Consider the following 25,803-nt stretch of genomic DNA (forward strand, 5'->3'; position numbering starts at 1 on the left):
TTTATCTCTTGCACCTCACGCTCAATTTGTGTATCCTCTCACATCGCCGCCATGACCAAAGCAGACAAGAAGGTCGAGAAAAAGGCGGAGAAGAAGGTTGACAAGAAGCACGTCAAGGCGAAAGCCGCAAAGCCGGTAGCAAGTCCCACAAAACCTGTCTCATCCAAGGAGATTTTAGCCGCAGCAAATGTAGGCCCCCCTTTCATATTTCAGTTATGTCTTTTTGGCGTACTCATAGGTATGTCCTAAGGGCAAGGAGAAGAAGGCAGAGAAGGCAGCCAAGAAGGTAGCCAAGAAAGTAGAGAGTACCAGCAGCGAGGAGTCGTCCGAGTCTGAGGCCGAAAAGCCAACGTCCAAGCTAGCCGCAACCCCCAAAGTACGTTATCTAGTCATACCCATGGTGTCTTTATTAACATTTGCATTCTCAGGCTAAGGCTGAGGATGAAGCTTCCTCAAGCGAAGAGTCGTCGGAGAGCGAGTCTGAGGAGAAGAAGCTGAAGACACCAGTGTTTAATGGACACGAAAAGGTCGGTCAAATTTTCACTTTTTCTACCCTTATTAACGTGCGTTTTGCAGGTGAAGAAGGCCAAATCGTCAAGCGACTCCGAGTCTGAATCCTCCTCCGATTCTGAGCCGTCAAAAGCAGCTGCGAAGCCTGCAACCAAGGTCTCAACTGCGAAGGTACCCGCCGCAAAAGCTGCTGCTGCGAAGGCGGCTTCATCATCGTCATCAGAGGAGAGCTCATCCGAGGACGAGAAGCCGAAAGCCGCGCAGGTGAAGGCTGCGCCCAAAAAGGCGGCTTCTTCCGACTCTGAATCGTCTGAATCGGAAAGTAGTTCTGAGAACAAGGCGCCTGCCCCCAAGAAGGCTGCCGCGACTCACACCAAGGCCGCTCCTTCACCCGCGAAAGCTGCCTCGGCGAAGAAGGTTGCTCTCGCGCCGGCGAAGTCGTCTTCCGATACCGAGGAGAGTTCGTCTTCTGAGGATGAGGAAGAGAAGAAGCCCGCAGCTGCGGCAGCACTTGCAAAAAAAGCACCCGCGGGCGAGGAGTCAGATGTGGACATGGCTGATGCCTCTGTCGCTCCGAAAGGTGTCTACATTTTTCTTGGATTCCATATAATATGTGCCAACATTTTCCCAGCTACTGCAGGGAAGCGCAAAGCGGAAGAACCCGCCGCCGCCCCCGCAAAAAAGGCCAAGCTGGCTACGGAAGAGTCGACGGGGTCAGAGCCGACCAAGACGATCTTCGTCGGGAAATTGTCGTGGAACGTCGACAACGACTGGCTCGCGCAAGAGTTTGCCGAGTGCGGTGAGGTTGTCTCCGCCCGTGTGCAGATTGACCGTAACACGGGCAAGTCACGCGGATTCGGCTTTGTCACGTTCTCGACGCCCGAGGCCGTCGATGCCGCGCTTGAGATGAACGGCAAGGAGATCGACGGGCGCCCGGTCAACATCGACAAGAGCGAGGAGCGCGACAAGACCGCCACGCGCCAGAAGCGCGCGGAGGCGTTCGGCGACAGCGCGAATTCGCCATCCTCTGTGCTCTTCGTCGGGAACCTCAGCTTCGACGCGTCCGAGGACCTCCTGTGGGAGACGTTCAACGAGTACGGCGACGTCAAGAGCGTGCGCATGCCCACGGACCGCGAGTCTGGCCGGCCGAAGGGCTTCGGGTATGTCGAGTTCAGCGACATCGAGGTGGCCAAGAAGGCGTATGAGGGCGCGGCGGGCAGCGAGATTGCTGGCCGGTCAATCAGGTTGGACTACTCGCAGCCTCGTGATCCCAACGGCGGTGGCGATCGTGGTGGTCGCGGCGGATTCGGTGGTGGGCGTGGCGGATTCGGTGGACGTGGACGTGGTGGATTTGGCGGCGGTGGCTTTGGAGGCGGAGGCAGTTTCGATGGTGGGCGAGGTGGTCGCGGTGGAGGACGTGTGAGTTTTGCCTATGCGTTGTTTCCTCTGCTGTTCATTGATCTTTGTCTCTTAGGGATTCGGGGGGCGCGGAGGCGGAGGCCGTGGACGGGGTGGTGATAGAGGCGGCGGACGAGGCGGTGGTCGCGGCTTTCCTCGAGGAGGTGCCCGTACCGGCGCTATCGGATCCTCCGGAGGCACGAAGACAACGTTCGACTAGTTGTTTCGCCATGTCACGCCTGCTTTCATCTTCAAGTCTCATAGTATTTCTCTCTTGTTTATCTGATTGTCCTCACATCAGCAAAATGCACTCATGTGTTCGTCCCTCATGTCCCTTGTACCTTTCTGATGATAATAACCCATGCGAACGAGCACTGAATACGACATTAGCGGATAAAATAAGGTAGTATACATATATATATGCATATGCTTGGGTATGCGGAGAGGAGATTAGAAATGAAACTGCGAAGGGTATAAACTTAGCGAGCAAATGGCGAAAAAAAGACCCGTGTTCAAGGTCCATGTTTTTCGTTCCCTCTCCACATCCCTCCCGGTCGTCCTAAGAATCAGCCCAGCTTGCCGTCCTGGGCAGCTTTGCGAATCGGGTTCTGGCTCGGCGGGATTGCGCCACTCTTCTCGAGCCGGTCGAAGAGCACAAAGAGCTTTTCTGCCTCCCGCTCCTTCTCCTCGTTCGACATCTCCGGCGCCTCTCGCGGTACCTCCGCGACGCCCGTGATGGGGTTGATAGGCATGCCTGAGGTAGTCGCGACCGGGACGTTCGATGTCGTCGGGCGTGGAGGCGCGGCGGTCACTCCCTTGTGGAAGAGAAAGCCCGCGGCGTTGCCGTACCCGACATACGACGCCAGCGTGCCCGCTGCAACACATAAATAAGATGAACGAACGAATATACAAGGCAAAATAACGACAGAAAAGACGCACCGTCGGAATCGCAGACTGCGTACAGCATCTCACCGACGGCAGGCTTGAGCCGCGTGTGGTACGCGCACGCGAGGAGGCGCAGGCAGCGGCCGAGGAGGTCGGGCCGGCCCTCGAGCGGCGATGTGCGGTCGAGGTCATCAGGGAGGATGCGCTCGCGCATGCGGGCACGAGCGGCCTCGTCCGCGGCGCAGAGCTTCGTGAGCAGGAGCACGAGCGGGAGCATGACGTCGTCGAGGCTCGCGCCGGCCTCGTCCTTGCACCGTACCCGCACGCTCGCGTCGTCCGGATCCACTGTGCCCGGTAGGAAGTGCGCGAGGGCGCTGTCGAGCAGGTCGTACGCGCGCTGGAGCACGTCAGAGCGCGATCCTGGATGCGGCGAGCGCGAGCGCGAGAACCGCCGACCGGCGGTCAGCGCGGAGATTGCGCGATCGAACGCTCCGTGTTTTCCGTCCTTGGTTGGTCCAAACGTTGGGGAGTTGCTGCTGCTGCTGCTTGCGCTCAGGGGCAACTGACCCTTGCCCGAGATATCGGGGCTGCCTGTCGGTGAGTCGGGAGACCGTTTTGATGTAGAGGGGCGAGGAGATCCACGGCTGGAACCGGTAGGAAACCATTTGGGGCGAAGAGTTGGAGTTACGGGGATCGTGATGAGGGCATGAATTACATGAGACATCGGCGCATCAAGAGGCACAGGGGATGAACTCGGAAGCGTAACAAATGTTCGAATTAGCGGTGGCAGGATACTGCATACTCGGCGTGAGCATATACATTTAATTAATCGATAGATCGCTAACACACTTATCGAGTCGGTCGCTCCAGCATTCACCCATGACTTTGGAATCAGGGTCCCCTTCAGATTCGTCGACAATCTGCGATGGCCTGCATCAGGTAAGTTTGGACACCAAGGGACATACACCAACCTTAGGATAGTGAAGTAGGATATTAAAAGTGAACTTGAGTAGATCGGTCATAGCTTCTCGTGCTAGCTTAGCACTGCTCAGAATATTCCTCGTCAATCCGTCAAGTCTCATTCCGATTACTTCAATAATGTTGCCCGAATGCCCAGGCGGCCTTGCTTCTACAAGTCCCTTGATGTAGTCTCCCGATGAGCCCATCGAGACTGTGCACAGGAAGAGAATCCGAGAGGCAAGGAAAATACGCTCGGGGAGCGTGGATTTCTAAGATAATCGTATTGACTTTCAGGATTACAGTGCCTGGGGAAGGACGTACTTCGAGAAGTGCCACGCAGACCTCTCCGCCACCTACCTCCTTCTCAATAAATGTGATCCGTGCCTCGGTGATTAGGAGCAGCGCGTTTGCGACACAGCGAAGGGCCTCGTTCGACGCGTCCAGGTTATCCTTGTAGGTATGTGACAGTGCGATTAATGATGAGAGGTTGGAGGCAGAGGATATGACCTCCGAACCAGCGGGGTCTTTGCCGAGAGTCTTCACGGCCAAAAGAGCAGGAAGTGCTTCTACGCGGTGCCAGTAGGTTTATTAAGGACGGAAAAATAGATAAAGCACGCAGACAAACCTTTTGACGTCAGCGTTGTTTTCTTGCCGTTCTGAGAGGAGCATCGCGTAAGGTCATCGAGGATTGTCTGCACCAACTGCTTGCGGGTCGCTGGGTCGATCTGAGATGGAAAAGCTGGTGGAGAAGTGAGTTGCAGGTCAGCACAGGAGAAGACGAGAATGCCATGCCATCTGTGACCGACTGGAGCACGGACGAGACCTGGGAGCGTGGAGACGAGGCGGAGAGCGCGCTATAGGCTTGGAGGAAGGCGGACATCTGAGTCGCGAGGAAAGGCAGCCAGGGCAATCCTTTACACGACGATCAGAACTCGAACTCTGAGAAGGTCGCGGAAGAGAACTTGAACGTGCGTAGTAATTCCAGACTGATGGAAAGAAAGATGTTGTTCCTATCTCACGCAGCGCTCGCACTGGCAGCTGTCCACGACCAATATGATGTGGCTCTCCTGGCCTCCTGACACTTATCTTCAAACGGATAACCCCCTACAATATTTCAACTTTTTCACAATAACCTATCTTCCGCACCAGAGGCTGTAGCCGTACTGCCAATTTCGACAAGGCGTTGAAGCAAAGTCTGGACTCTACACATGTACTACATCGTGAATTTGGGAAAATACGAATTTGTACCTTCGATTCTCCTGTGATTTTTTACTGGTTTGTATATTGGAAATAAGATACTATATGCTTGTGCTTGCGTAGTATCATGCAATTAGTGGCAGTACTTCTCTGCCTCTACTGTAACGTCGCAACCACGTAACCGAAAACAGCTCCCCGAGGTCGGTCGTCACTGTAGCTGATACATAGTCGTAGGGCGAAAAATGAGTGCCAAATGCAGTCAGTCTGCTGAATGGTACACGCTCCGCACTGTCACGTCGCGGCGTTGCGTCGTGAACACCTCGTCGCTCGGAGGAATCGTCCTGCTAGCGAGTTGTCAACGCGACATTACTGCGCAGTCATTATCTGGATAGACACTTGGACTTCTGTGGAGCTAAGTGACGAATGAATGGTACGAAATCCACCAAGCTCGACTGCTCACCTTGAAACTTCAGCCGCAATCAAGCTCCAAGAACACCATTGATCATTGCCTCACCGGGCATAGACAAAGCTGTTGGGGCATTACTCGCCTGCTCCGGCTCTTGGTGACTCTGCGAGGACGACTCAAGCAGATACTCGCTGAGCTCGGGGAAATTCTGGATCAGCGCCTCATCCAGATACTTTTTGTACGACTGAAAATCACATCAACGGTTGTCATGAACAGGCTTGAAGTGCACGCACGTCAATAGCATGAATCTTGCCGTTCATGAATTGATTCTCGGTCGCCACCCGCTCGAGGCGCTCCTTTGTCAGGGCCATCGGGTTGCGAGAGTTGTCGACGTCCGCGAGCACCTGCATCGGCACCATCGTGTGCACATGCTGTGACATGTCGTCGATCGTCGCCAGGTAGTGAATCACGTCGTTTCTGCAAGAGCGCACCTTCATGAGTCCGCGCATGCGGTCGAGCAGCAGCCCTACGTTATCGAGAATGAAACTCACACCCTGTGTCCGACCTGCTTCCCGCCTCCCGGCTTGTCTTTCTCCTTCGTCAAATCGTTAATGACTGTCGTACCCAGGTTGTACAGTGCGTTTGCGAGGCCCATGAGTTCGAGCTCGAGGTCCCCCTGGACGCCAGATGGAGGCGGTGACTCAGACGAACGCGGTGAATCGGGCGCACAAAGTTGCGCGGGTGCAGAGTTACTGCCACGGACCATCTCTTGTTATGTGGCGGTCGGAGATGCAGGAGGTGGAGAGGAGATTAGAGTGTATTTACAGCGATTATTATTATTTAATGTTGAATGATAACCTTATCTCAACCTAAATGCTACAAATCCAGTTACATAAAAATTACGTAATACTACATATCCAAGATCCAAATTCACGAAGAAATAACGAGATGTAACGAGATGTTGTTCCACGACCGGATGTCAGCATCAATCTCTCGCACCAGTCCAGACATGATAGCGAGGCTGCGCTTCTCCGCATCCTCTGTGACCGCGGCGGCGGCGAGGCCCGCCCGGATGACCTCGTCGATGGTGTCGCGTTTCTTCTTGATGTTCAGCGGCAAGAGAGATACGCGAAAGGGAACAGCAGGAGGAGCGGGACGGGCGGGGTATGTCGTCGAGTCCACGGCCGGGACAAACTGCGGTAACGGGACGTTCACGTCAAGGTCACCTAGTACAGTCCGAGTGGGTCGCAGAGCCGACTTCAAGGTACCAACGCCAGACCATTGAGCGCTTCCCCCAAGCGCGTCCATCGGCTCCCGCTTGGGCAGCGGGGGCGGGGGACTTTCAAAGTAGGACGGCGCGACGATATTGTCCGTCGTGCCCCCCGCGAACTGGGCGTCGTCACCGCGGGACGGAAACGCGTAGATCGCGTGTCGCCGCGTGCCGAGGTCCCGCTCCAGGCGGTCAGACGCGCGGGCACGAGAGGCGACGAGCGCATTCCCGTCCGTGGTGCGCCGTCCGGGGGCTCCTTCGGAGATGGTGGACGATCGGGCCCGTTTCCTGCCTGCGGGGATGGATGTGTGCCGGGAGGTTGTACGTGCGCCTTGCCCGTCCTCGACGTCTTTAATTGCCTCGAGCGCCGTGGCCTGTATCCAGCCGACGGTCTTACGACGCGCTGGATCTGGGATAGCGTCAACTCGTTGGATGGTTTCCGTGGACACTGTGATGCGTCCCACAGACTCGGCGCACGGAGCGGGCTATCTAAAAGTTGCAAGTCGGGTAGACGCAGAAATGGTATGGACGTACCGCATCAAGAGACGCAGAGAGCGCCTTCTTGGCAGATAAGAGGGACGAGCCGGTAGATTTAGTCCGCACATGCCGTAGCTTCGCCGCCCACTCCCTCAGCACGCCGTTTTGACTCGAAGCCGGGGGGTCGCGAGCAGTGCTCTCAGACAACAGAGGGACTGCTCCTCGTGTTTCCCTCAGTGGGACGATCCTGAACCTGTGGGGGACCTCGTCAGCGACGGCCACGGTCGTCTGCATCCTCGTGACAGAGCTGCAGGAGGAGCGACGGCTGCCAGGACTCGGACATCTAGTGTTAATCGAGGACCGACTGTCCTTGGATAATGTTGATCGGACTGAGCTCCTGGATGTAGAAGTCTGAGATAGATCCGGGGTGTGTTGGGTGGTAGTATCGGAGGAATGGAGGTACGGGTGAACAGACATATCGCTGGAATCTGGGAGTCTAATTAGGTTGTAAAGTTTGTCTTAGACATAAAAGAGTGATGGTAATTATAAAGAACGAGGACAAGGAGCGTCGCAGAAAGTACCGTACAGTGGATGGTACAGAAGGAAAAGGTTGAACACCAATCAGACCTAGTCACCTTCCTGTTTAGGATACCTTGAATCTCCGACTCGACGCCACACAACATTTACTTGTGGGTCCACCGAACTGTTATACTGTTAATTTTAGAAATTACGAGTACAAAAGGAGACGACGTTAGCCTCAGCCTTCGTGTACCAGTAGATCTAGTGTGACTCTCATGGGCACTCAATATAATTAGTCCCCAAGCGTCTATCATCAACGTGGACTATCGTGATCTATTCCAGTGACTGTTCCTGCGGCCTTCGCAGCAGCATCCTGAACGCTCCGTCCAAAATGATTCCTAGCTCTACTCTCGATTCCAAAACAGGCATAATTATGCAGAAGATCCCGCTGGTCGCGGCCCAAATGCTGTTGTCAACTAGAGGTGAGTGGAAACAAACAGACGGGGTACCGGGCACCACTCACATCGTGCAGGCGACCCAGAACTTGTAGAAGTTCTTGCTGAATGTGTACTCAGTGAAGAACATAGGCAACGGTACTGCGTCTGTGATCAGCCAATCGTACCAGATTATCTGTACGTTCAAACTTACCGATGATGCCGACAATTACAGTCAGCGCGAGGCAGTACCATGCTGCCCGCTTGAAGACGCGCATGAGCTCTTCCCTGCCAACGGCAGCCTTTGGCCGCTCCGCAACGCCAGCTCTCACTGGGCGAACCTCGACCGAGTCGCCCCCATCGATTTCCTTGTTCTCATCGCTGGACGAGGACTTGCTGTCTGCGATGGTCGCCTCTGCCTCTACGTCGTCGTAAACCGCAATCGCACGAGTCCCGGCGAACTCGTAGTTCGCAGGATCTGTGCCGGACCAATGTTCAGTTTCTGCCAGCCGTTAGGTAGCCAATTGCGGGAGACTTACTCGCGAAGGACACGGATATCGTGACCAACCCGGAGAAAATGAGGCCCGTCAGCCCACCGGTGACGGCAGAGTACGGTTCTGCAAGGTTGGTCACGTTGATAGTGCCTTGGATAAACATCAGAACACGAGACCCAGTAGCAGTGCACACAAGCGGCATACCGGAAATCTTCCAGCAGGTAATCATCGATGCCAACATACTTAGAATAGTGCCCGTAATAGTCCCGCATAGTATACCTGCGCGCGTGAGCTTGGACCAGGTTACAGTGAGTCCGATTGGGAATACGATCGGGCTGAGGACAAGACCTCTGGAAATGGTCAGCGTAAAGTTTCATTTTCTGCCGACAGGAAGGGGAACTCACAGCACATAGAACAGCTGGAAGAAATACCGATCTTAGCGGGTGCTAGAAGGAGAGGACGCCGCATACTCACCCAACCGAGATTGATGGTCGCGGCATTCAGCTACGCCCCCATGAACAGCTGAGAGGCGGAATGATAGATAGACCGTAGACGTACGATAGTTGCCCAAGCACCACACCACACGGCCCAGACACAGATGAAGTAGTGGGAGACACAGACGATATCTGCGCCAGTTGCGTTAGGGCGGTAGTAGGTCCTGTATAAGCTGTAAACGAGAAGAATTAGGCGTTCACCAGCTGGTGTCCAACACAGCGCATTAACTCGTACGCGCTACATGATGCGTCAGTCGAGGGACGCCGGAGGTACCAAGATAACTCACAAAAGGCTTGATACACCAATCAGCTCTGCACTTAGAGCGGAAGTAACTACCATGCTGCAGGAGCTTTTTGTGAGATACACAGCAGTTCAAAGTGGCAAGTTCTTACAAGATGACAAGCAAGATAAGAACGGCACCTCCCTTACCCCTAACTACGGCAGCAGCAGCAGGCGCCGTCAAACCCGCACCTGTCTGAGCGGCGGACAGTGGATTCGGGTATGTCGGAAATTTTGGCTGGAATAGTGATCAGATAATGCCCTGCCGAGAGGAAAAAGGCCTCACGTCGCTAAGGAGCGCCCGCGCAGCCAGTCCGAGGCACGATGCGAACGCCCATGGAACGGCGAACCATGAAAGGGCTCCGAGCATCTAGGGATCTAGTCAGAAGGTGTACTAACGATGACCTTGAGATGTCTCTCACATATGCCTTAGAGGTCGATTCGGGAGCACTTGCAATGGCGTAAAGAGAATGCATCAGACATAAGCCTAACCAGCCACACGTAGGTCCATACACGCTGCCAGTAACCTATTAGACGTGTCAGTACCATGGCCTCTGGCATATCTTCTGCCATACCTTGGTCACAGAATACTCCTGCGAAGCCTAGAGCAAGTAGTGAAGCAAGGCGTATCGGTTTGCTTTACTCACTAGAGATAGCAGTGGCAGCGCCCAATACGAGGGCTTGGTTCGACCTCATGGTGAGATAGCTCCCGCCGTGATTCCCCGAAACGGGCGTGTCAATACCAGCCTGTACGAGAAGGTCATACAATCTGCCGATGCCTCCAATATCAGACGAGGCACCACTATGCACCTGAGTCAGTACTTTGAGCATCGAGCATGGAGTATTTACTTACTAGACACGACCTACGAAGATGTAGATAGCAATGAAGAGAATGACCGTATGCACCCAGTCACAGACGAAGGTAGCGCGGAGACCGCCAAAGATGACGTATACTGCGATTCCCACCGGGAGGAGGAAACATGCAGCGACGAGGTTCATCCCGGTCAACGCATTCACAGTTGCGGCCCCACCGACTTCTCAGTTGCGAACCATTAGGAATAACGTCATAATTATGATGAAGTCATCACGCACGAAGAAGAGACCCGCAAGCCAACAAAACATTCACGAATGCGTAGAAGGTGAAAAGGAGTGAATAACAGTTCCAAACCGTATTTTAGCAATCTAGGATTGGATTAGCATTTTGTGAAATGTTTGCACAAAACCGCATACCTCGAGAAAGGTGTGGGCACCATTGGCGTTCATTTTGACCTTCGCCGCAACCATAGCGAACGACGCCATCACGACTGTGCCACCAACGGCATACCACCTGAAGCAAGAGATTCTCAGACACCGTTCTTTCAGAGAGTGAGCGAACTGCCAATACGCACCACGGTGCAGCCACGCCTGCATGTCATTCGTCAGCGAGATCTAAACGCGCATCAAAATAGATATGGAAGCATACCAATGGTGTAAGCGCCTGTACTAGACTGGAGGAGAGTTGCACTCCATGTCCATGCACTGACACTGTTTGAGAAACTTCAGCTATGTATGCCCTCATAATTTATGGGCGTATTTACATGCCACAGCATACGAGGCCGTGCTAGTGCGATCAGATACTGAGAAGCACAGAAAAATGCGACTGATCTTACTTTAACGCTTCTTGAGGCGCTCTGGAGAAGTGCCGAAGTTGTATACATAAATCAATAGTTGTGTACAAAGCGAGACCCACTGTAAATTCCTCCGATGAAGAAGGCGAGAAGTTGGAAAACTTCTTTTGCAAGGTTGTCAGTAGAAGCATTAGCACGGCGAAGAAGAAGCCGACGCCTGAGAAGCGTTGATGTCCATTTAACTCATTCAGAAGTCCAAGCGACATGGCACTTACCGACGACGACGCCATATCCGACGCTTTGGTCTGCTCGAGTTTCAGATGATAAATAACGCTTCAAGTGTAGGAAGACGTACCGAGCAAGGGCTTGAACTCGGAGAAACCAACTTCCGACATTGCGCAGTGAACGAATGGTGGCGAAAAGTGGGTCCTGCAGCGAGCACCCTATATATCCTCTCCAGTGGAACGTGGTAGGTCCAGGTATTTGACAAAGAACTGCACGAAGGAGCGGCACGCTACGATATTTGGAAAGCAGTATTCCATTTGCAAGAAAGTGAGAGAAAGAAACACTGTCAAGATGTGCCAACCTGCCAATGCCAGCATGTTTTCAAGCGCAGCGTGTTGCATTCGACCCTATCCCAAGTGCTTTGGGCCGCCTCGGGTCGATGTCGATGCAGGAGAGAAGGCCAGCTGAGCAGCGTCGCTGATCCGACAGTCGAGAACGTAGACAGCATCAGCGGCTTTGCATGGATCAGCACTGGGAAATTTTTTGGTGGTGCTACAGGCTCTGTCCATGGCGGAAAATTGCAATAGGACGAGGCTCATGCTGATACCTGTTCAGGCAGCGGCGTATGCCTCTGAATCTCGGCTTGCAGGTTGCTTGCTTATTAAAGAATTCGTCAGATGTAGCCCCGAGTAAAAGTTGCATCGTGGGCGTTTGAGGAATTAGCTAGCTGAGGATGGCCCCAATCTGTAGAAAGCGCCAGTGGCGGATCGTCATGGGTAAATTGATAGGCATAGATATCTGACTTGATCAGGTAGGTGTGGGGATAGGTTTATGTATTACTTGCCGCCGGAAAAGGAAGACACCTAGTCAAGAGTGTATGAGAGGGAAGAGGGGGGGTAGGGTCCTGGCATCAATGAGGACACAGCATGCAAATGCTAGAACAGCGAGAAGCAGCACACCGTTACTTCCGGCACTGAATACTGAATCTCGAAATATTGCAATTCAGGATGTCCAATTGACCAAGTGGGCCATGACAACGACACCGCATAATGGTGGCGTAAGAGTGGCGAAGTTTTCCTCAAGGCTGCGATCGAACATCTGCGGTGAGAAATGGCCGGCTTCAGACCCAAAAATCTAGTCTCGGAACCAGACGTTCGGTGGTAGCAGGGAATCACGTGAAACTGACAACGGAGAGCGAAAAAGAGATGCACAGCTACCACCTAGAACGTCTGGTGAAATTCGTATAGGCGGGGGGGGGATTGTCACACTTCGTGACCAGCGCGTCAGGGCGACGTGTCCTACGGGCGATGTGTAGTAGTACGCGTCTTCTGTGTAGTGTCTGTAGCAATCATGATATGCCTTCCCCTCATATATATTCTGCTTCTATGTCCTGCCCTGAGAGTTCTACCTCGACTTCTAGCTCATTTGCAGCTTCAACCCATACCCACGCATCTGCAACCACTTCCGCAAGTGACGCAAACTCAAGAGAAATCCCGGCGATGGCGGCGCAGACTCCCCATGACTCGCATAAGAACCAGAGAGCAAATTCAGCGAGAATCCTGCAGACTGCGCGAGAAGAGGCATCCAAATTGCACGGGTATGACTCACGCGCATGCCGTTGTCGCCTCATTGAACGGTTCAGAGAGGCAAATAACAAATTCCCTTACAGCTGGCAAATCAACATTGGAGAGGCCTTCGTTCTGGGGCTGGATTGCTCTGTAATAGCGGGTACAGGCGCGTGTAGCAAGTCCGGGTACCATGTAGAAGGTCCGGGTATATATATTGTGTACGACATTGTACCTGATACCTACATCTCTAGACGCGACGCGCGACACGCCTGACGTGCAGAAAGACGCGTCAAGGTCACGTGAATGTGACAATCCCCCCCCCGCCTATACGAATTTCACCAGACGTTCTGTCTGCGGGCTGTGCAGGTGTTTTTCGCTCTCCGATTGGGGGCCCGCACTGACAGAACGGCTGGTTCCGAGACTAATCAATAAGGTGGTCCTTATCGGTAGGTTGGGTATTTTCATCTCCGCAAATCACGTGCACACGCGACGCGTCAAAACGCGTTCTCATCTACCCATGCAAGTCTCGCGTTTCTGCCGCATCCTCATAGCTCTCTGGTGCCCAGGACATTCTCCTGTTATGTACTGTCTGTAGACTGAATGTATGTTCATGAAATCCATGCCTCAGGGCCCTCAGAACAGCTAAATCCACTAGTACTGTATTTTAGGTGGGGGATATCAATATGCCGCACAGTTTACAACCATGGTAGTGGTAGCCAGAGTGACTCCCAATTAGTTTTCTGGATTTCTTCAACAGTCTTATGCTAGAAGGAGGAACAAAATTATTGGGATGTGACAGTGTCCAAGTTCAAGCCAGAACTTTCACAACCCATCCTCAGTAGTTGCTTCTCTTGTTACCCTTTGGATGTGCTTCTTTTGCTTGTCTCCTACAGCTTAAAAGGCATGCCATTTGACTGAGATATCTCGAATGTAACAACGACCGCTTCCCTGGAGTATGTAGTATCTGCGCGCCGTGGGCTTGCGGCGAGCGCTTGTTCTCTTATTTCCAGCTCCGACTCATTCTCTTGCAGGCGAGTTGATCGGTCACGCAATTCTTTCCCTGAAGTCCAAGCTCCGAACGAAATTGGGGACCTACCGATAAGCCCCCCGCGTTAAAAACTAGACTAGTCACGCTGTCCGTCCACATGTCCTTGGCTGTACAACCCATCTATACAAAAGTCACCAGACGTTCTGACGCCCTTCCACAAGGAATCCGAAAAGCGTTGAATTTCATAGTCACTGAAGTGTTTCAGATTGAAGTGCAAGTGGCCAATCAGGAGGCCGAATCAGCCTACATTTTCCTTTCTTGCGAGCCAGAAGACAAATATTTGCACTCTATTCATCGAGAATTCCTGTCAGACGTGTCTAAATATTGCAGCCGACAGACTTTTTCAAGCAGTGCCTTATCTGACGCCACACAAGAAACGAATATGGATCCATAACATTCCCACATGGTGTTCGCATTTGTACACCGAATTCATCCAGTTTTTACCTTCGTTAGAGGTTTAGAAACCCTCTGAAGACCATCTGTACAGACTCACGACCGTCGCATGACGTCGCAGCTGATAAGCCCAATCAAGCTGGTATCAGACCCTCCTCCCGAGCTTTGATTTCTGCACCAAGGGCTAAATTAATCAACTGACCGCATAAGTACACGGAGCAATACGCACGCATCGCAAGAAAAGTGCTGTAGTACCGCGACAGGGACAAATTTCCTGCGTACAGAAAATTACTTTAGCCACAGCAAGCGGTGACAATAGGGAGTACTCACCGAACGCGAACCATAGTCCGTCGTGGCCCGACTCGCGCCACACCGAGCGCAACTCGCCTTCATCGTCGAGCCCCCACACGGGCTTCAGGGAATCGCGCACTTCCGGTCCGCACACGTCTTTCACCGTGTCACGCGGGTCACCGAATCTAATCAATTTATCAGGTTACTAAGTGCGTTGTTACACACGAAAACGCACCCTGTGGCAAAGATCACAACGTCTGCAGCCAGCTGGGACCCATCGCTGAAACGTAAGCCAGTCTCTGTAAAGCTCTCAAGGGAGCCGCCACTCTTAAGTTTGATCTTGCCATCAATAATGTCCTGAGCGGCTCCAGTCTCTGAACCGGACTCGGTACGGTGTGCGACGAAGAGACCGAGTGACTTACCGACATAATATCCGCCGCCGCGGCTATACAACAGGACAAGCATTCCCGCATTATCAGGACCCAAGTTCGTGGCAAACCCCACACGTTTTAACCCTTCCAATATGTCCCTGGCCAACCGCTCTCAATGACGCTCCTCCGATCCCCACGAAAAATGTGAGTACGCACTTGTCAACGGTCGCAGCAAGGTACGGAAATACACGCTGATGAAGTTGGCGGCTCACAGCCAGAGGGAATGACGCGTTCAGATGGTCGGCATAGTCAGTCGGATTGTTTTCGGAATACAGGCCTGGCACACAAGGCTCAACCCAAGTAAATCTGATTTTTACACGGGACTGCGTACCACTCAGCATAGCACTGACAGCCTTGGCAGAGATGACGAATGTGGAGGACCGCTGGAACCTGCAAAGTCATGAAGACAAATCACCCACCAGAGAAGCATGCAGCAACGGACATCGTGACATCAACCTCGTGTTGCACGCAATCGCGTGCAATATCGTTTGCTGAACAGGAAGGGGAACGTATCAGGAGCTCCGACATGGAGACTGCAAGTAAGAGTACACGCCTGAATTGCACGCTCCGATGATGACGACCTTACGACCTTTGTAGTTCTCTGCGGAGGTGAACTTGGACGAGTGTACTACTTCACCGCCAAACCGCTCCTATAAATCACGTCAGCAAGAGAGAGCAATCACCAGCCGCAGGACACACCTCGCTGGGAACGACAGGTATATTGGGTGTTCCGCCGCCCAGACCGCTAGCAAATATAAGATGGTTGACTTTAAGGTGTCGTGCGGAACCGTGTCGCTGCACCGTGATGGTCCAAGACTTGCGCTCGGCATCCCACTCAGCACTGTTCACGCGAGAAGACGTCCACACATTGAGCTCGAGCGATTCAGCGTAATTCTCGAGCCAATTGCCCAACTGAAAAGGTCAAGTGAGCCATGCGCCAATCGGTGGAAATTTTCAACCAAGTCACCTTGGCGGCAGGAGCATAGACTGGCCAAGTTGAAGGGAAACTGTCTTGAACAGTGAATAGAGCCCAGGAAGGTTACCGCAAGTAACTCACGGCATATACGGCATCTGATCGTACCCTTCAGGTCTCATTCAGCGTGGATCAATAACATCACAAGATATGCTGGCACGTACACACTGGATCGTGCAGACACAGACTCTTGTACCTATGGCGCCACTGCGAATGAAGAGCTCTACTCTCAGACCGATTTCAGTCGGAACGAGGAGACTCACGTTGTCGCCTACACGGGCATTCTGCTCTATCACCAGCGCTGAAACGCCGATGCTCTTCAGGCGTGCTGCGACCTCCAATCCAGTGTGACCACCCCCAATGATGACGACGCTAGGATGACCATCGGCGAAATCGGTCTCCGCGCGACGCATCTCTTCCCAAGTCCCTTGATACATTGCGGTATCACGCAGAGAGCCAACCTGACAAAGCCAGATGAGTTCTACACGCAGTACGCACGCGGATGTCGAAGGTCGGAATTCTGCACGATTGTAATGAATGTTTCGAAAGCGTGCAATAGTGTTCGGATGCACTTGAATCACCGCACAGCTACGACAGCATGCAGACCTGAAGAATAGAGGGGTCGATAAGCTACCTTTTCTGGGAATCCCTTCAGAGAAGTCAGACTAGTGAACATCGTGTAGGCCTTCCAGTCGCCATCAGCGGTAGGGACCAAGCGACACGTCCCAATCCCCGTCCCTACTGCAGTCTCGAATTGGAAGAAGAGCTGGACAAACGCCAGATCGGGGAACGGCTGGCGCAGAGCTGGAGTACGAAGATCATCGTCGCAAAGAGCCAGCGATTGCCAAGAAGCGCGAGACAGATGGTTGCCGAGGAAGTGGTCGATGTTAGACGAGTTCTGTATGGTACGGAAATCCCAAGACAGCGCGAGCAGATCTCTCCAGAAAGCGTCGTGGAGGAAAAGACGAGAAACGGCTCGAGGTTGGGACTGCATGGCATCTTTGAATTTAGTGAACCAGTGCTGTGCGACATCGGTCGGGACGATGTCGGGAGGAATACGAGAGCCAAGTGTGTTCAAAGTCGGAAGTTGGAAAGGACCCTTCCAAGAGACAGACGAAGAGGTGGAAGGTGCCACCTTGTGAATGTCGCTGGTAGCCATATTGACCGTCAAAAATCTGCGAGTAGAGGCTAAAGGTCGAGGTATGAGTGCTGCAGTTGCGAAAGACCTGCGGGACAGCATAGACGAACGGGGGTATCGAGCGCTCCGGAGAGAGGGGTGGTTGACGGAAGAAAGATGTCCTAAGACGGCTCAATAACTGCGTGTTAGACTTGTCAGGAGACACGAGTCGTCAAGCTTTCAAGAGATACAGGGTGCATCACAACGTGAAGAAGCCGCAGTAGGTCAAGAAGCTTCACCATCTTTGGGGGAGCATCTCCGATTAGTTGCAATAAGAGACAAGATACGGTATCATTTCGACCACTCCAGCGGTCACGCATCACACCCGACTTTTGCGCATTGACCTCGCCAATAGTTTTATCTCGATTTTTCCTATTTTATGGGATGTTTCGAAAATTCCAAAATGGCGATTTTCCGCCGGAGTGGTCAAAGTGGTACAGTTGAGACGAACGACAATTAGCTGCGACTTTTGCATGATCATTAATGAATGAATGTTCACAGTTCAGCATCAGACAAGGGATTAGTCTATCAGACAAGCTTGTGGAAGGGAAAGAACAGAAACGGTCTCCGACTTGCCTATCTCGGTGAGCGCCACCGCCGGGGTTCAAGCAAATGCCGTACCGTTAAAAGGCCGCATCGAGGAGGCCGATCTAGTTCATCTCCGCTCGGCGGAGATCAACCGGCGAACCCGGGCTGACGGCTGTACGAGCACGCTTTCACTGGGGGCAAAAGTGGATGTTCTGCCTTGGAACAGTGTCTGAACATCCAAGGAACAGATTACGTTTTTGGACATGTCACATGTTCTGAACATGATAAGGAACATCTAATATGTCTCGCACAATGTTCTATTGGAGAGCATGCTGGAGACATGTTGCATGTACCATTCTGGAACATATAATATGTCTCACACAATGTCTCATTGGAGAATGTCCTGCAGACTTGCTGCATGTTTCATTCTGGAACATTTATTATTTTGCTACTATATTCTGGGCTTATCTCTTGATGCAATATGCTCTGTATAATAAGGATTTCCCATGGCCAAACACATTACATTTCTGGCTGCCGTTAATCTTCAGAACATTGTGAGAAGATGTTAAGTGCTCCTACTCCAAACATACAAGATGTCCTGACCACCAAGAACATCTGCAGTACATGTATGATACATACTAAAATTTTACTAAAATTTTACATGTGCTGCAAATGTTCTTGGTGCTCAGGACATCTTGTATGTTTGGAGTAGGAGCACTTAACATCTTCTCACAATGTTCTGAAGATTAACGGCAGCCAGAAATGTAATGTGTTTGGCCATGGGAAATCCTTATTATACAGAGCATATTGCATCAAGAGATAAGCCCAGAATATAGTAGCAAAATAATAAATGTTCCAGAATGAAACATGCAGCAAGTCTGCAGGACATTCTCCAATGAGACATTGTGTGAGACATATTATATGTTCCAGAATGGTACATGCAACATGTCTCCAGCATGCTCTCCAATAGAACATTGTGCGAGACATATTAGATGTTCCTTATCATGTTCAGAACATGTGACATGTCCAAAAACGTAATCTGTTCCTTGGATGTTCAGACACTGTTCCAAGGCAGAACATCCACTTTTGCCTCCAGTGTTTGTGGCGCAGACGTGTTCGCAGTCCGTTCCACTCACTGTACATGTCACAGCCGTCAATGGAGGAGGTAAAGCTGTCGATGTCGCTCGAGCTCTCCCGACCTGTTCCTTGATCCTCAACTGCGACGTGCACCCTTGCTATTCCTCCCCGTCTAGTCCTTCCCTCCGCGCCTCTTCATAGCATGCAGTCCGACACAAGTCCCTCTCATTCTAGTGAAATAATCGCTCTGAGCTCTCCTCGCTCCGCTGTCCATGGCGCGCCGACCAAGGTTGAAGACAAGCCCGTCAATGTCTGTGCCGTTGAATGACTTCCCTCTGTCCGTGAGCCTCCCTCATTCCCACCCACAGCCACCTCCAATTACCTTTCCTGACGGTGGTATTCGCGCTTGGAGCAACATAGCGGGCTGCTTCCTCTTGTCTTTCACCTCCTATGGTGAGTTGCGCTCTCTCCACACGCCAACAGTCGCGTCTCACTTACCTCGTAGGGCAGCTCAATGCCTTCGGAGTGTTCCAGACATACTATTCCCAGACTCTCCTGCATGGACACTCCGTCTCCACCATCGCCTGGATAGGCAGCACTCAGCTCACCATCAGCTACGTTGCTGGTTGTATCCTCGGCCGCATGTTTGATATATACGGTTCAAGGGTAGGTCTCGCGTCATCGTACACCTGTCGTTTACATTTATTTCTTTATTTCTAGGTTCTTCTTGTGTCAGGATGTTTGCTCTCTACATTTTCTTTGATGATGACATCGCTGGCCACCAAATATTATCAAATCTTGCTTGCGCAAGGTTTCGGTTTGGGAATCGGCATCGCTCTTCAGTCAGATCTCCTTGTGTTTTCCCATGTAATTTTGCAAATGACCATTGAAACAGGTTCTATCCTATCGTGATGTTCTCCGATGCCTCCTTCAATTTGCGCTCTAATGTTTGCTCTAGCTCGCCGTGCCGTCGCACTGGTTCTGTGCCAATCGCGCTGCTGCGATTGGGATAGTATGTTCTATCTCGGGGGTCTTCTGGCATGCTGATTAACGGCCCTCTGCCAGGTGATTGCTGGCTCCAGTCTGAGCGGTATTATCTACCCTATCATGCTCTCACGACTCTTCGTCTCCGTCGGCTTTCCTTGGGCAGTCCGTATCGTAGCGTTCATGAATTTTGGCTGTCAAGTATTGGCAATTCCCTTCGTTAAAGAGCGTTTCCCTCCCCGTCTCGGAATCCCGCTGGTAGATTGGCAGGCCTTCCGCGAGACTACCTTCTTACTCCATGCACTTGGTGGTTTTTTTGTGGCCTTTGGTGCGTTCTCGTTCATGTGAAGAGCTCGGGCCTTTTATCCATCACCAAATCTTTTGACAGCATTGTACACCCCATACTGGTACATCGAGCTCTTCAGCCTGCAGAAAGGTGTTGGTGCAAATTTGTCATTCTACATGATTGCTATCATGAATGCGGCTGGTCTCGTTGGGCGTGTGGTCACCGGATACGCTGCAGACAAGGTATCCCGTTTTCACTATTGTTTTCGCATTTAATAGTGGGCGACATTACAGTACGGACGCTTCAACACTCTTGCGCCCGTCACACTCCTGGGTGGTATCTCCGTGTTAGCGATCTGGGCTACATCGTGGCATACTGCAGAGATTGTGGTGTTTGTGCTCATGTAAGCGTCGCTCCTCTTGATCTCCCTGCCGCTATGCACTGATGGTCTATTGTTCTCCCGTCTCAGATTCGGATTCACGTCAGGTAGGCAGAAGTCTGTTTATGTATCATTTCTGTTTTGACGAGGACTCGTGTAGCGTCATACTCGTCATTGGCTTCTACTGCAACTGCGCAGGTCACCTCAGATCCCTCTCGCATCGGCGCACGCACCGGGATGTTCATGTAGGACAATTGCACTATGCACTCTTAGCATATAAATGACGCAGAACAGGACGGCCATGTCTCCCGGTATTCTGACGGGTCCCTCCATAGCGGGTGGTGAGCTATTTTTAACGCATTCCACAGGCTGGGATTTGTCACTTTACTGATCCCCCCCGCTACTCCCAGCGATTGTGGATGCCAGCAACGGCGGGTATCTCGGCCTACAGATATTCGTTGGCGTTTTCCTTGTGGCGGGCGCGGCGTTGGCTCTGGCGGCACGGTGGAATGGCGCGCGCTCGCTTGTGGCGGTGTTCTAAGCTGTCTACTGCGATGGATATACAGCCGGATGTGCTTGTGCAAGGCACTTGCGGTGCATGCCTAGTTCCCCAGGACGATTGCGGACTATCTTGATTTGGTGGCAGGTGTGGCACTGGCGATGGAATTTTGATAAACTTTTTCGCCCCGCCTACTTCGCCATCGCGTACTACGTATCTGCCAACATAATATGCCCCGCATCTCAGCACAGTGTGCACATTGAGGCATCTCTGGGCGGTCTGGCATTTGTCTAGCTCTCTTTTCAGTTCGAGGGAGCAGTATGGACGAACGTTGCAACGAGCCGCTTGGTCGCTATGGTTGACGGCGGGTGGATGGCATCACAATGTCCAGAGTCTCCTAGGATCTCCCAGAAAGGGCGAAGCTCCGTGGTCACTGATCACTGTGCTTGCTGCCAGGGTGATTCTTCGTGCGCAAGAAATTCGCCCGTTGCGCTTTTACAGCAGTTCGCTAGCGATAGGTACATATGCATCCTGCTCTATATCCTTATTAGAGGGAGGGATGAATATGTCCCTTGGCACAGAGAGATCAAGTTCTGGAGGGGAATCTTGTCCCAGTATGGACACCTTGAGTGCTCGCCCACCGCAGGGTCATGCTTCGGTCGTGAGTCTATATAATTAGCCTTGGAAGTCTTCTTACTCCTTCAACTCAGGTAGCACGTGTGTAAATCAGAGTTCTGCAGAGGACGAACAGGAGCGGAACTTGTTCATGGTAAACGTCGCAGGTCCAGATGACTGGTCGTTGCGTAGGGCGGGAAATGCTTGTGAGCGTTGCGCGCTGATCATCGTGTACATGTTAGGCTGAAAGTATACTCATTCGCAAGAGGTCCAGTGATTCGTGATAAAGTTGCAACCTATATGCGGACTATTTAGAGGCGCACATTCCCCAGTTGAACGTTGAACGTTTGAACGTGAACATTGCCGCAGGTCGGCAAATGTAGTTGATCATCACTACGATTAATTACGACGCTGCGCTTGCCTTTGCGATGTAATTGTTCTCACATGCTACTAGACATATATCCCATCAAGCTCTTGACGTGCGGTTGGCCTTGTGGTCACCAAGGAGGTGTCACCGGTACTGTCTTCTCGTTGGATCCCAGAATATACTGACTGTTGATCACGTCATTGGTAGGCAGGACAGTCGCTCCTTGCAGAAAAGAAGTCCTCCAACTTCGAAGCGGACCGTTCAACACCTGCCCACATTTATTCCAGCGCATCTCATCGTATCGAAGTGGCGTAGGTTTTCCTTCATCGGCGGCTTGGGAGGCTGTGCGCTGTGAGATAGCATAAGCAGATGACCGCAGGGTAACCACCCTCGGTTCAAAGGACGACCTAGCTATCGATTCTTGCCAACATAGCATCCCATCCCACGACAGGTCGTACAATTCTCCATGGCTTCTCTGGATTCGTTAATCGAGTCGACGTTGGGATACCAATTCATCGGCTTCACTGTAGCCACCAGGTACGCCTTCAGTTTCTCTTGCCCCAGTCAAATTCTCAGTCGTGTCTCCTCATGGGCAGTTGCTATGGTATCACAGTGATTCAGATATATCTCTATTACTGCAACTGCAAGGAAGATGGCCGTACCTTCAAAGCTTTCGTGAGTCTTCACTCATTTGAGGTCAATTTGTCTCATGCTGTCATTTCTAATTTCCTAGGTATATTTCCTCTTGTTCGCTAGTCTGCTTAGTTGCAGTCTGCCGTGTATTGACCATCCTTCTAGTTTTTTGGATACACTCTGCTCAGCCCTCGTGTCTCACGCTTTGTATGTGGTTCTGATTGTGGACTGGGGCAACACCATCGGCCTAGAGAGATTCCCATGGTGAGTTCTCCCATCTGTCGTCGCCCAGATGATTTACTTTCGTGCAGGAGTTTTGCAGTACGTACGATAATTTCGGAATGCAGGCATAAAACTGATGCTCAGGCTCTGTAGCTTGAGAATGGCGTTACGGTAATGACACTTCGTCGTATCTAGAGGCGCCTTGTTGATCAAGAAATTGCAGGTTTTGATAACCTTTCTAGTACAATGGTCAGTCCGTTCAATCTCATGGTGCGCTCTTCTTGCAACCGACGTCTAGCCTTGTTCAGCTTCCTCGCTGTGAGATTACAGTTCTGTACGTATTTAGTGTGCTCCGCGGCGCCGCTCTTTCCTCACGAGAAGCTGTCTTTCGTAGTGAACAAGAAATTGGTGCTTGCATCTGCTGCTATTGTGCGTGCGTTTCCTACACATGTGTTGAAGACTCTTGTCCGCCTTACATGTCTGATGTCAAGGTCGCCACTGGACTTGTCGCTTTTGGTCAGTCCGTTACATCCTTACTGTTTACGGCTTCAAAGTTGAACTGATTTGCCCTGGGTAGGAGCCGGAATAGGTGAAGAACATATACCACAGAATGGCAGTTATGGTACTGACTAGCGCGGCTAAGCCCTGACTGCTGAACTGTTCATGACCAAGTTTTCCATCGAGGCAGTGCAAGGCCGATTTTTCTTGGTGAGCTGACTTGCTATCTAGTACTTAAAACCTGCGCTCAATACTCGTGGAACAGGTAACATGTGCTCTCGATCAAGGAGCGGCAGCATTGTGTGACGTCATCATCACTGTGTCCTTCACTTTAAGCCTTCTCTCTGAACGATACCACGGTGCAAAACAGTGTGTTATTCTCCCTATCACCCTCTACCTCTGTTCATGAACTTATGCATGTAGGACAACTAACGTTATCGAACTCCTGATTTCATATATGGTGACTCGTGGTGTCTTGACTACGTGCGTGGAAGATGTGGATTCACTGTCTGAAACCATTGATATGATGTATGCTCAGGATCGTCCAGATACTTATGTTGGCCGTAGTAAATATGCCTTTCTCTCCCAGTTTCGACTTAATGGCTCACATTTTGGATAGTTCTGTGCTCTGCCGACGAAAGACGTGTGGATGCTTGCGCATCTAGTACTGAGCAAGGGTGGGTCTTCTGAGCGGAACATGCTACCGATTTTCACTGATGCGATGCCAATGTGACAGTCTATGTTAACACCATGTTTGCAGTGTCAGTGGTACCCTTTCTAGTTCGCTTGAGGAACTCATCGTCAACACCAGCTTAAATGGCCGTCATAATTTGCGCAAAGCTATAGACAAGACTGTCGTGCTCAGGCCCATCGATTTTGGCCACGGAAACCCCAGCGGTGATACTTCTGCCGCCATGGATGAGTCGTTTTCGGGAACAGACTTGAACAATGTCCGAATGTCAGGTAGCAATATTAAGGCGAGTGAAATACTTTGTTTTTCCTTCATCTCTCTTATCACGAGAAACACTCCGGTGTTGTGCAGCACGATGTCGTCATTGACGTTCCGGAACATTCGATGTCGCCGGACGACCATTTGGGTCCCAATCCAAAAGGCACTGCTGTTGTTTGACTGGACTCGGAAAGATGAGGCCTCTGGTGTATTTTTGCATGCTATATTCCTTTCGTCCTGCCTGTTACTGCGTTCTTGGTCACTTGATTGGTTCCATAGTCTGTATTTACCGCCCTGAAGCGAGATAGTGTATCGCTAACACCGAACGACCACGCGTATAAGTTTATCTATGCAGCTGGTCAGGAATATCTGCGGGTCTCCCACCGCACTTGGGTAATGTGATGCGTATTTTAGCGGGAGAAGGTAACGACGCTGGTCCACTAGGGCTCAATTGGAAACGGGTGAATGGTGGGGACGTCACCTGTTATGAACGACGAGTCCGAATCACTCCAATCCGCTTCAAAACAATAACAATTTGTTTACCGTGGGAAGAATAATTAATTGCAAGTCCTGCGTTACTCTAACCGAGAAGTGACAACGATGATACTTCAGTCATATAGGGAGGGACGTATTTGATGAGGGCCAAAGTGAAGATGGGTGAGCACTCAGGCACTCAGGCTTATGAGTCCGAGAGATGTCTCATGTCTCCAGAAGCATTTTATGATCGGTTTCACCCTACGGTAGCGCTTTGTACAGACGCTTGTACAGCCAACTTGAATCTGGGTGCAAAGCTGATCAATCTGCACAGTTTGCATTCAGAGCATTCTCGTCTAAAAGATCATGAACTCGTCGTCGAGGTTTTCAAGGTAAGTGACTAGCCGCTCCCCGAGGTATGAATACTGATTTCATGCAGGATAAGAATGTCCACTGCGAATTTCGACATGACGCTGAAACAAAGTCTAGAGAACGTTATTACGCCGACCACTTGGACTGAGGTACGCATGCCGCTGTTCGGTTTCTGATGAGTCTACTCTTGGACCACCGTGTTCCGCGGGGGATATTCTGAACTGACCGGAGATTCGTAGCGTTTTGTCCGACCAAGCAATCCAATGAAATGGAAATGGGTATAAACCAGGCTCCTAGAACCATCCGTCGCTACAGCGTTCTCGCTCCTACATACTATGTTTTAAGAGATCACATGATATATGTTTTAAGAGACATACCATTTTTAGAAGGACCTTCCAGTTTGAGAACCCGAACAAGAGGAGGAGAACACTGTAGGACGGCTGGCCAATAATGTCTTCCGAGGTTCCTCCGTGCCCAGCGCTTCGCCTTGCTTCACCTTAGCGAAAAGACCGTTTAGGCAGTAGCTGGCTGTTCGCTTGTACTTTCATCAAGCGGTTTGTGGGGTCTCTCGTCCTCACCGTGGCAGCACCAAGTCCTCACTGCAGCGCACACAACTTTTATATAGCCTACTGTACCACTGCATGTAACACATAATACATTTTCATCCCACATGATCTTGACAGCAGCTCAACTCAAAGATGTCTTGCAAGTCCTGGAGGATTACAGCACAAGTACCACTGGCTTGGTAACATCACTGCTCGAGAATGGCGAGAATGAATGCATTTGATAAACCATTTAGTTGATGACGAGAAGGGCACAACGGAAAATGAACACCGGTTGTTACTGTAATAAGTACAGGCACCGCGCGAATTGAGGACGAGAG

The 25,803-nt window shown here is 51.5% G+C and overlaps 9 protein-coding genes across 9 annotated transcripts; 3 read left to right on the plus strand and 6 right to left on the minus strand.

Moving 5' to 3' along the window:
* Positions 1-51: 51 nt before the first annotated feature.
* SCP_0201560 (hypothetical protein) lies at positions 52-2,128 on the plus strand (the record flags this gene model as incomplete). The annotated part of the gene is made up of 6 exons (XM_027754071.1): positions 52-189; positions 251-376; positions 429-527; positions 577-1,090; positions 1,142-1,929; positions 1,985-2,128. The coding sequence occupies 6 exons, from the start codon at positions 52-54 to the stop codon at positions 2,126-2,128; spliced, it is 1,809 nt and encodes a 602-aa protein (XP_027609872.1).
* A 346-nt stretch (positions 2,129-2,474) lies between these two features.
* On the minus strand, positions 2,475-4,633 carry SCP_0201570 (predicted protein; the record flags this gene model as incomplete). The annotated part of the gene is made up of 7 exons (XM_027754072.1): positions 2,475-2,782; positions 2,848-3,587; positions 3,643-3,713; positions 3,765-4,022; positions 4,075-4,319; positions 4,379-4,492; positions 4,546-4,633. The coding sequence occupies 7 exons, from the start codon at positions 4,631-4,633 to the stop codon at positions 2,475-2,477; spliced, it is 1,824 nt and encodes a 607-aa protein (XP_027609873.1).
* Positions 4,634-5,429: 796 nt separating this feature from the next.
* Positions 5,430-6,122, minus strand: SCP_0201580 (Mediator of RNA polymerase II transcription subunit 10; the record flags this gene model as incomplete). The annotated part of the gene is made up of 3 exons (XM_027754073.1): positions 5,430-5,600; positions 5,650-5,833; positions 5,908-6,122. 3 exons carry the CDS (start codon positions 6,120-6,122, stop codon positions 5,430-5,432), a joined length of 570 nt encoding a protein of 189 aa, XP_027609874.1.
* A 164-nt stretch (positions 6,123-6,286) lies between these two features.
* On the minus strand, positions 6,287-7,397 carry SCP_0201590 (hypothetical protein; the record flags this gene model as incomplete). Its single annotated transcript, XM_027754074.1, has 2 exons — positions 6,287-7,111; positions 7,161-7,397. 2 exons carry the CDS (start codon positions 7,395-7,397, stop codon positions 6,287-6,289), a joined length of 1,062 nt encoding a protein of 353 aa, XP_027609875.1.
* Positions 7,398-7,955: 558 nt separating this feature from the next.
* Positions 7,956-9,800, minus strand: SCP_0201600 (Probable urea active transporter; the record flags this gene model as incomplete). The annotated part of the gene is made up of 13 exons (XM_027754075.1): positions 7,956-8,088; positions 8,146-8,218; positions 8,271-8,534; positions 8,596-8,700; positions 8,755-8,900; positions 8,955-8,968; positions 9,025-9,054; positions 9,109-9,217; positions 9,274-9,282; positions 9,332-9,385; positions 9,438-9,562; positions 9,611-9,694; positions 9,747-9,800. The coding sequence occupies 13 exons, from the start codon at positions 9,798-9,800 to the stop codon at positions 7,956-7,958; spliced, it is 1,200 nt and encodes a 399-aa protein (XP_027609876.1).
* Positions 9,801-10,446: 646 nt separating this feature from the next.
* On the minus strand, positions 10,447-11,326 carry SCP_0201610 (hypothetical protein; the record flags this gene model as incomplete). The annotated part of the gene is made up of 9 exons (XM_027754076.1): positions 10,447-10,506; positions 10,555-10,651; positions 10,713-10,728; positions 10,787-10,848; positions 10,902-10,924; positions 10,974-10,994; positions 11,054-11,148; positions 11,207-11,236; positions 11,287-11,326. 9 exons carry the CDS (start codon positions 11,324-11,326, stop codon positions 10,447-10,449), a joined length of 444 nt encoding a protein of 147 aa, XP_027609877.1.
* A 2,973-nt stretch (positions 11,327-14,299) lies between these two features.
* SCP_0201620 (FAD/NAD-binding domain-containing protein) lies at positions 14,300-17,019 on the minus strand (the record flags this gene model as incomplete). Its single annotated transcript, XM_027754077.1, has 15 exons — positions 14,300-14,337; positions 14,395-14,439; positions 14,496-14,641; positions 14,692-14,830; positions 14,879-14,985; positions 15,044-15,164; positions 15,219-15,277; positions 15,330-15,378; positions 15,441-15,537; positions 15,587-15,799; positions 15,855-15,894; positions 15,945-15,969; positions 16,025-16,067; positions 16,124-16,321; positions 16,495-17,019. The coding sequence occupies 15 exons, from the start codon at positions 17,017-17,019 to the stop codon at positions 14,300-14,302; spliced, it is 1,845 nt and encodes a 614-aa protein (XP_027609878.1).
* Positions 17,020-18,844: 1,825 nt separating this feature from the next.
* SCP_0201630 (Aspyridones efflux protein) lies at positions 18,845-20,832 on the plus strand (the record flags this gene model as incomplete). The annotated part of the gene is made up of 13 exons (XM_027754078.1): positions 18,845-18,952; positions 19,011-19,095; positions 19,148-19,308; positions 19,363-19,484; positions 19,538-19,550; positions 19,601-19,654; positions 19,708-19,954; positions 20,015-20,154; positions 20,206-20,315; positions 20,382-20,398; positions 20,452-20,536; positions 20,586-20,632; positions 20,702-20,832. 13 exons carry the CDS (start codon positions 18,845-18,847, stop codon positions 20,830-20,832), a joined length of 1,320 nt encoding a protein of 439 aa, XP_027609879.1.
* Positions 20,833-22,238: 1,406 nt separating this feature from the next.
* SCP_0201640 (hypothetical protein) lies at positions 22,239-24,254 on the plus strand (the record flags this gene model as incomplete). Its single annotated transcript, XM_027754079.1, has 19 exons — positions 22,239-22,309; positions 22,369-22,447; positions 22,506-22,519; positions 22,571-22,669; positions 22,717-22,726; positions 22,781-22,798; positions 22,851-22,876; positions 22,936-22,961; positions 23,022-23,056; positions 23,119-23,143; positions 23,205-23,216; positions 23,271-23,335; positions 23,391-23,494; positions 23,549-23,608; positions 23,664-23,691; positions 23,745-23,802; positions 23,862-23,886; positions 23,937-24,102; positions 24,168-24,254. The coding sequence occupies 19 exons, from the start codon at positions 22,239-22,241 to the stop codon at positions 24,252-24,254; spliced, it is 1,008 nt and encodes a 335-aa protein (XP_027609880.1).
* Positions 24,255-25,803: the final 1,549 nt, after the last annotated feature.

The sequence above is a fragment of the Sparassis crispa genome (assembly GCF_003851025.1).
Source record: "Sparassis crispa DNA, contig_000001F, whole genome shotgun sequence".
Taxonomy (NCBI): domain Eukaryota; kingdom Fungi; phylum Basidiomycota; class Agaricomycetes; order Polyporales; family Sparassidaceae; genus Sparassis; species Sparassis crispa.